General features: G+C 41.4%; 1 protein-coding gene and 1 pseudogene across 1 annotated transcript; both read right to left on the minus strand.

The window, feature by feature from the left end:
• Window positions 1–2,901: 2,901 nt before the first annotated feature.
• LOC147467159 (uncharacterized) lies at window positions 2,902–5,457 on the minus strand (annotated as a pseudogene).
• Window positions 5,458–5,853: 396 nt separating this feature from the next.
• LOC122251214 (uncharacterized) lies at window positions 5,854–8,668 on the minus strand. Its single transcript, XM_043012947.2, has 4 exons — window positions 8,522–8,668; window positions 7,521–7,641; window positions 6,352–6,536; window positions 5,854–6,063 (listed from the first exon to the last, which is right to left on the minus strand). Exons 1-4 carry the CDS (start codon window positions 8,660–8,662, stop codon window positions 5,854–5,856), a joined length of 657 nt encoding a protein of 218 aa, XP_042868881.2. The 5' UTR covers window positions 8,663–8,668.
• Between the last annotated feature and the right edge of the window lie 264 nt (window positions 8,669–8,932).

Raw genomic sequence — 8,932 nt, forward strand, 5'->3', positions numbered from 1 at the left:
GGGCGGGAACAAAGTCTGCTCGCTTTGCAATGATCTCTTGCCGCTGAAGAGCTCTTTCCTTCTTCACGGAACAGCCGAGGTTCCAGGCGTGGTGTTTTTTGTGGCAGTTGGTGACACTTTGCAGTGGTGTCCCGTTTCCTCTCCTTGTGTGCTTGTGCCTGCCCAGAGACACCACACTTTAACATTGCAAAGCAAGTAGCCTGGTGGTGCCCATACTTCTGGCTTATAAAGCACCGGTGCATGTCAGGGACATATGTCCTGAAGCTATAGGAGTCCTAATTGCCAAGGTCCAAGGATGCAACTGGGACTCCCTTCAAAGAGATGAGTGGTGATGACCTCAAGGTCATACATCAAAGAAAAGCCAAGAAGCACCATCTCCGAACCGACGCCGGTGTTTTGGCAGTGGGGCCAGCAGGGTTGGAAGGTCCTGCATAACCTCCAATCTTTTTCTGACTGATTGTCTGAACCGATGCCAGAGACTTGTCAGAACCAGGGGCAGGCTTGGAGGGTCCAGCCCTAGGCTCTTGGGCAGGTCTTCTCTGAACTGACGCCAGAGCCTTACCCATCTTTTTACTTTTGTCCCCGAGGACCTTGAAAGGTTCCAAGGTGATAGCCTTGGTCGATTTCTTGCTGGGGTCGTCAGCGGAGGTATCAGTCAAGGGTTTGGTTTGGTAAAAGGTTGCCATATGTTAGCGGTTCAATTAATCCTCCCATGCCCCCACCCACCATGGAATCCATTAAGGGGAAGCCACAGGGGTGGTAAGAGGATATACGCAACCCCTGCCTCGCATTGATGGCACTCGCAAGACGATGCGATTGCCTACAAGACAGGGGCTACTTGACCCTAGCCTAACTCAAAAAAGAGACCAGACAATTGACCTAACTGAGTCGAGATCAGGCCACCCATCTTGCTGGGAGAGAGGACCAAAGAGGGGTGTTGTTAGCTGTAGGGCATACTCATATATGGCATCGCTCAACCTCCAGGACTCCCGACTCCCAGCACACAGGGGCACCATGCATGGCAAACAAGTGGGCATTTGTGAGCCCCCCTAGGGGAGGACCAGGGGGATGCGACCCCACTTACTAGATCAGCACCTAGGAACATATCCAGAGCGGCTCGTCTGAGGAAGGAGTTCAAGACAAGGCAGTTCCTTTTGTGAGGGAAATAACTATAAATCATAGTGCAATACACCTTTTTGTGTACCTGTGCCCCATGGGAAAACACATGAATGGTGGAAAAGGGGCCACACTACAATCCGTATAGCACACATCTGCAAGTTAAGCAGTTTATGGAGTTGTGACATATTTCCTATAGAGATATAGCATATTTCCTACACAAATGTGTAGGAAATATGCTGAATACCAAATGTGCTGAGTACTACATTGATATTTAGGAAATGTGCTTGGTACTATGTTGTTATGTAGGAAATGTGCTGGGTACTACGTTGTTATGTAGGAAATGTCCTGGGTACTATGTTGTTATGTAGGAAATGTCCTGGGTGTACGTTGTTATGTAGGAAATGTCTTGGGTGCTACGTTGTTATGTAGGAAATGTGCTTGGTACTACGTTGTTATGTAGGAAATGTCCTGGGTGTACGTTGTTATGTAGGAAATGTCCTGGGTGCTACGTTGTTATGTAGGAAATGTCCTGGGTGCTACGTTGTTATGTAGGAAATGTCCTGGGTGCTACGTTATGTAGGAAATGTCCTGGGTGCTACGTTATGTAGGAAATGTGCTGGGTACTACGATGTTATGTATTATACTATCATATCTACATATATTATGTATGATCATTGCCAAAAGTTTGGAGGGTATTGATGCATATGTAGAAAGGCTGTCAGTCCCATCGAATGGAGAAACAAACACTGCTGGGTCGAGAATAAACTCGACTCGTGTCTGAATGTGAATGTTGCTCTTCTCCCTACTATATATCTAAGCAGAACAGACATATAACAAGCAAAGTACTTGGTTACTGGTCAAGGTCTTCAGGAGTGTAGTGAACCAGAAGCGCCGAGTACAAAGAAGGAGGAAGACAACAAAGAGTTGCCAAAGCAGGAAAAGGTAGGAGAAATGACAATTCAATCATGTTACATTAATTAAATTTATTTCATTATGACATGTTCAAGTATAAACATCTGAAGTACACATGCTGGTAATTTTAGTAATGAATGTAATAACAATTATGATTATATATAACAATAATCAAAATCAAGATATAAACACAGCAATAATAGCAAGTGTGATATACACAGATATGGATAGAAGATATAGATGCAATTGAGCAGGTTACCTCTCTCTCTCTCTCTCTCTCTCTCTCTCTCTCTCTCTCTATATATATATATATATATATATATATACATACATACATGATATATGCACAAGGTGTCTTCCTAATGTCGTTAAAATTAGCATACCTCTTTCATAATCACATAAAAGCCTAGTCACTCTCTAAACCACCACTTACATCGCACTCTCACATTCTCTCTCTCTCTCTCACACAGACCCTCTTTCCACGCAAACACGCAATTACCCATCCCATATTTCGTTCTCACACTTCCCACCAACCCACACATTCCCTTCTCCCCTCCCCATACACCCATATCTCCGTACCTTCCCACCAACACCCAAGTTCCCACATAACCACACACGTCCAGTCTATTGAAGTGGTGGAAGATTCTGTGCGATTCTTGGGTAGGGAAGTGAGTTCATAGGTGTTGTTGTCCTGTAGCGAAGCAATCTCCTCATCCATGACTTTCTTCCATTGATGTCCCTCTGGAGATGTTATAGCTTCTTGGTAGGTGACTGATATTGGGTCATATGACACTCGATAGCAGTGATGTATAAAGCTTGTATGTGTCAGACTGGAGATACTGTCGTCCAGATCATCTGTAACATAGTCCTCTAGCCTCGAGGGTTTCTTTCTCTCTCTGGATGGATATCTTCATTCTGTATCTTATCCATTGGTATTTCTCCTCGGACATTAGCTGGACATTTCCTGTCTTCTTTAGCATCAGCTGGTGTCTCATCTTGTGCCACTTGAAATGATTTTTTCGGGAGTCTCGTCTCCACCAAAATGTAGTCTTCACTCAAAATTTGCTCGGCACTTGGGTATTCTGTCTTACAAGATGAGTTATTCACAAGTTTGACTATCCTTACTTTTCTTATAGTCTGAGTATCTGGAAAGTATATCAAGTAGGCTGGACTTTGACCATCATAGCCCACAAATACTCCCTCCTTACTCCTTGGATCTACTTTCTTGCTCTCTTGTTCATATGCAAAACATCTTGTTCCAAAGACATTCATTTTGCTTATGTTTGGCCGTCTTCCAGTAAACATTTCTACTGGGGTCTTTTGAGTCCTGGGGTTATGGCACCTATTCCTGATGTAACAGGCAGTCTTCACAGCATAACTCCACATATCCTTAGGTAATTTTGATTCAGTCAGAAAACAGCGAGCCATGTCAAATATTGACCTGTGTGATCTCTCAACTGTGCCATTCTGATGTGGTGAATAGGGTGCAGAGAACTCTTGTTTAATCTTGTTCTCTGTTAAGAGTGTTCTGAACTCATTGTTCATAAACTTTGTTCCATGGTCACATCTTAGGCATTTGATATTCCCATATGGTGCTGTTTCTGCAAGATATCTTTTCATAGCTGTCACTGTATCACTCTTATTTTTAATTAGGTAAATTCTAAGAGCTCCGGAGTAGTCATCAATAAAGGAGATGCTGTACCTGTAACCTCCTCGTGCTGGTGGGTTTACAGGACCAACTACATCACAGTGGACTAAATCTAATGGCTGTTGGGCCTTTTTGTCAGGCTCTCTACTCCTATACTGTGTCATCTTACCAAGTGTACATGTGGTGCAGTTGAACTTATCTTTCCTAATTATATGCATTCCGTCAACAGTTGCTTCAAGTTTTTGCACATCAGCCACATTGCAATGCCCTAGGATTTTATGCCACTCCTCTAGGGTGTGCTTGGCTTCCCTTACATGGACTTTATTAAATTTATGCATCTGAGAACCAGTGTGTGGCTTACCTCTACGTAGATAGAACAACTTGTTTTTCTCCACAATGTCGAATATTCTGCCATCCTTGGTAGTTAGAATACTTCCGGTGAGAAAGTAACAGTATGTCCACTCTTGATAGCCTTCCAAACTGACATGATATCTTGTTTGAATCCTGGTATATATAATGCATCTTTTAGTAGAATACTTCGTGAGTTGCCGTCTCGATCCTGAATGAAGTCTTTCACATCACCGATTCCTTGCACTGTTCCTTGTTGTCTTTGGCCGTCTGCCAGCTCTGTGTAGTGGTTTTGTGGATCAAAAGACTCTTGAAATCTCACAAACTTTGGTTCAGTTTTCTCAATATGTGAAGTGCAGCCACTGTCAATCATTAAGAAGCCTTCTTCTTCTAAGCTAGCTACATTCTGTTTTCCTGTTTCATAGCTCAGTGTTGGTCTCAAGAGTACAAAACCTTGATGAGTGTGTTACATGAAAATAATACTCTTGATTTTGTGCTTCACTTGTGTCATTTGCTGAGTTTACTGAATTACTGCTCTTCTTAGGATTCTTCACTCTACATTCACTGTTACTGTGAGTTCTAGATTTATGAAAGTCACACCACTTTCTAGTATTTTGAGGATTGTTCACTCTCTGGAACTTACCTCCTTTGCTGCATTTTGATGCAAAATGGCCTGGTTCACCACACTTGAAACATTTCTTCTGTTTCACTGTACAGTTGTTGTTGACATTCATGACACTCTGTGCTAGAAGTATCCTTCAGACGATCCTCTTGACTTAACAATACTATCTTTTAATTCACTGTATTGGTATGGAGGATTGCACTGGCTAGCTACATCAACAAAATTTTCGTACTTCTTTGGAAGTCCATCCAGTGTTCGTACTACTATAAGACCATCGGTAATGTGCTCATCCATTTCCCTGAGAGCAGCTACTGTCTCATCTATAGACGTAAGACGTATGCTGTAACACTGTCATCATCCATCCTTTTGTTTATGAATGATCTCCATAGAGCAATCAATCTGTGTTGTGTTTTTCTTAGGTAGTGTTTTCGTAGCAATGTCAATGCTTTCACTCCATCTCCCCTCGCTTCACACTTTATCATGCCAAGTGACGTTCTGTCAAGGCAACCTGCCAAGTGGGCATAGATTGTTCCCTTGGCCTCTTTCAGATGATAGTCATCTGGGCGTTTGCAAGCATACTTATCAAAAGCTAGATGAAGTTTCAGAACTCGGAGAGCCCCTGTGAATTTTTCATCATAATTATCTGGATTACCATCAAATTCCTTAAATCTGGGCCCATAACCTGTTGAGGTGGTGGAAGATGTCATCTTCTATGCGTGAATTAAGGAAGTTTGGCTTGTCAATGTACAGATAATTGATGTGGGGATCAGAGAAACACAGCTACTGCGTACAAGCGTGTATTCCGGGAGAAGTCCATGGAGAGAAGAGGTTGTTTACATTACACTTTGTAGATAGTGCCGTAGGGTGGCGCATATAAAAGAAAACGTTCATTTTGTGGGGTAACTAATTTAAACATGAGGTATTCTTATAAGGTATACACAATAGATATAAAATTATAAGCATCCTTATTCTTTCATAATCTTTAATTATTCCAACACAGTCAACGGGACAAACTCCCTTCAAACATGTTCTGAATCAGGGTCTACAACCCCATTTCCGAATACTGCTTCGAAAGTCACATAACGTATCCCAAACGTTTCGAAGCTTCATTCGCGCGAACGAAATCAGTAAGTTGAATGTACAGTGCATATCGCCACCAAACCCACACAACACTACAACGCGACAAGCACTACCTTCCTATCCCTCACTCCTCAATACCATGATGCCTGACATTGAGTGAACCATCCTCAATCACATTGTCATATTCCCAGTTCGTAAAACCGGGGATTTGAAGCGACTCGCCCAAAGCCAACTCGAGCTCCTTGGGTACGATGTAGCAGCCAGCCTCTTCGCCAAAGGCGTACTCTAACCTACGGTACACGTTGAAGGCGAGCTGGTGCATCTCCAGAGGTACCTGTGGCAGAAGTATAGGGGTTGGTTTGGGATGTTGTAGTACTGGTATCATCTTTATTATTGTTGTTATCGTTATCATTGTCATTATTATTATTATTATTAGTATTACTATCATCATCATTGTTACTGGTGTTATGGTATTAATAATTTATTTTCTTATAATTGTTATTGCTATATCTATTACGTATATTCTCAATATGCATATTACTATCATCATTATCATAGTTTTTATGATTATTATCATCATAATCATCATCATCATCATTATCATCACTCTCGTAGCCCTTACCTTATACTTCCTAGCCATGTCGTAGCCGAGTTGCAAATCCTTGTTCTGCAACGAGAGCGAGAAACCAGGGTCGTAGTCCCCGCCATTGAATATAACAGGCGAGGCTGTTTCCCACACGAAGCTGTTTCCTACACTCAAGCGAGTGCCGTCCCAGAACGTCTTAAGGTCGATGTTTGCTCGCTTCCCTGGTCGTGAAAAGAAGAAGAAGGGGTGAGATGAGGTGGATGGTCAGAGCGAAAGATGGGCGGAAGGAAAGATAGAAAGGTAGATAGATAGATAGATAGATAGATAGATAGATAGATAGATAAACAGACGGATACATAGGTAGGTAGATAGAGAGATAGGTAGGTAGGTTGTTTGGTAGGTAGGTAGGTAGGTAGGTAGGTAGGTAGGTAGGCAGGCAGGCAGGTAGATAGGTCGATAGCTAGGTTGACAAGCGGGTAGGTAGATAAATAGATAGGTAGAGAGATGGAAAGAAACATTAATAAAAACAAACATTATAATAATAATAAAAAAGACAGACAGATAGATAGGTAGGTAGATAGATAAACAAATAGATAGATAGAAATAAAGAAGTGTAGATAGATAGATAGAAAGACGGATAGAAAGATAGACAAACAGATAGACAGGTCGAAAAATAGAAATAAAGCTAAATAGTAAGATAGAGAGATGGTAAGGTAGATAAATAAAAAGGTAGTATGATAGATAGAAATAAAGAAATATAGATAGATAGAAATAAAGAAATATAGATAGATAGAAAGATGGATAGAAAGATAATAAGACAGATGGATAAGCAGGTTGAAAGATAGAAATAAAGCTGAATAGTAAGATAGAGGGATGGTAAGGTAGACAGGTAGAAAGGTAGAAAGATAAATAGAAATATAAAAAGAAAGAAGGAAAGTTAGAGAGACATGATAATGGTAAGGAGGAGGAGGTGACAAATTAAAAAGAAAGTAAAGCCGAAAGATAGATAGAAAAAAAGCGGAAAGAATGAGAAACTGAAAATAGAATAAAAAGAAGCAGAATAAAATGTAATAAAAAGCTTTATATGGAGTGAAATATCCTACTTGGAAAAAAAAGAAAAATATCACTTTTATTATCCCTATCACTACCACCACCACCATTATCATTACCACCACCACCACTACCACTCCTATCCTCAAACTTACCCAACATAAGGGCTTCTCCCATGGCAACGACATGGACACAACATAGCATGTTGGAAACGACCTTAATAACCATGGCGGCTCCGACAGTCGGTCCTACGTAGAAAACTTTGACGTATGAGGCCTGAAAGGGAGAAGAGGGAGAGATTGAGGAAGGGAAGGAAGGGAAGGAAGGTAAGGAGGGAGAGAATGAGGGAGAGAATGAGGAAGGGAAGGAAGGGAAGGGGATAGAGGGAAGGGAGGATGGGAAGAGAGGGAGGGAGAGAATGAGGAAGGGAAGGAAGGGAGGGAATGAAGAAGGGAAGGAAGGGAGGGAAGGGAAGGAGGGAGAGAATGAGGAGGGGAAGGGGAGGGAGGGAAGGGAGGAAAGGAGGCAAGGGAGAGACGAAGAGAGAGAATGGAAGGAGGGAGGGAAGGGAGAGAATAAGGTAGGGAAGGGAAGGGAGGGAAGGGAGAGAATGAGGAAGGGTAGGGAATGAGAAAGGAGAAGGGAGGTGGGAGAAAGCGAGAAGGGAAAGAGGGAAGAAAGGAATAAGGTAGGGAATGATGGTGAAGAGAAGGAGGGAGAGGGTGAGATAGTAAGGAAGTGAGAGACTGAGAGAGGTAGAAGGAAGGAGAGAGGGAGAGGAAGAGAGGAGAGAAAGAGAGAGAAGAAAGAAGTGACGGAACAAGAAATAGCATGGAAAAAAAATAAAAATAAAAAAGCTAAATAATAAATCAAATAAACAATAAATAAATAAATATAAAAGCAAACGTGAAAAAGAAAGAAAGAAGAAGAGGAAGATAAAAGAAAACACAAGCGCCGACGCACAATGTAAAAAAGCAACAGTGTAGATTATGATAAAAAGATAATAGTGATAATAGTAACAACAGCAATAATAATGATAATGATAATAATGCTGATAATGACAGCAATAATAAGAATAACGAAAATGATAAAAAACAACAGTAACAACAACGTAAATGACCATAATGATAACAATAATAAATCAACATAAGCTTACATCCAAAATAGGCATCATTGCATCGGCTACGGCCTTATCCCCGCCCACATAGGCTATCATCTGCCCCTTCCTGAGGGCGTTGAGACCTCCTGTAATGGGCGACTCCAGCATGTGGGCGCGGGCCTTTTGCACCTCCTGCATGTACACCTGTGGGAGTAAAGGGACAGGAAGGGTTTATGTACCTCCTTAATAACAAAGCCTTCAATATTAATAATAATGATAAGAACAATAATGTTAAGGATAAAAAGGAAAGGTTTGTTTATATACAAAGCCGCCTGTTCAAACTCCATAGTGGAATGACCATACTTGGAAAATCCTTAATGACAACAAGAAGAACAATGTCAAGAACATTAATAACAATACGAAAACAAAAGCAAAGGGAGATATTAATACTCCATTTGTTCAAGTTCC

The sequence above is a fragment of the Penaeus japonicus genome, unplaced genomic scaffold (assembly GCF_977035675.1).
Source record: "Penaeus japonicus unplaced genomic scaffold, GWHDUDI00000001_assembly GWHDUDI00000037, whole genome shotgun sequence".
In the NCBI taxonomy this organism is placed as follows: Eukaryota; Metazoa; Arthropoda; class Malacostraca; order Decapoda; family Penaeidae; genus Penaeus; species Penaeus japonicus.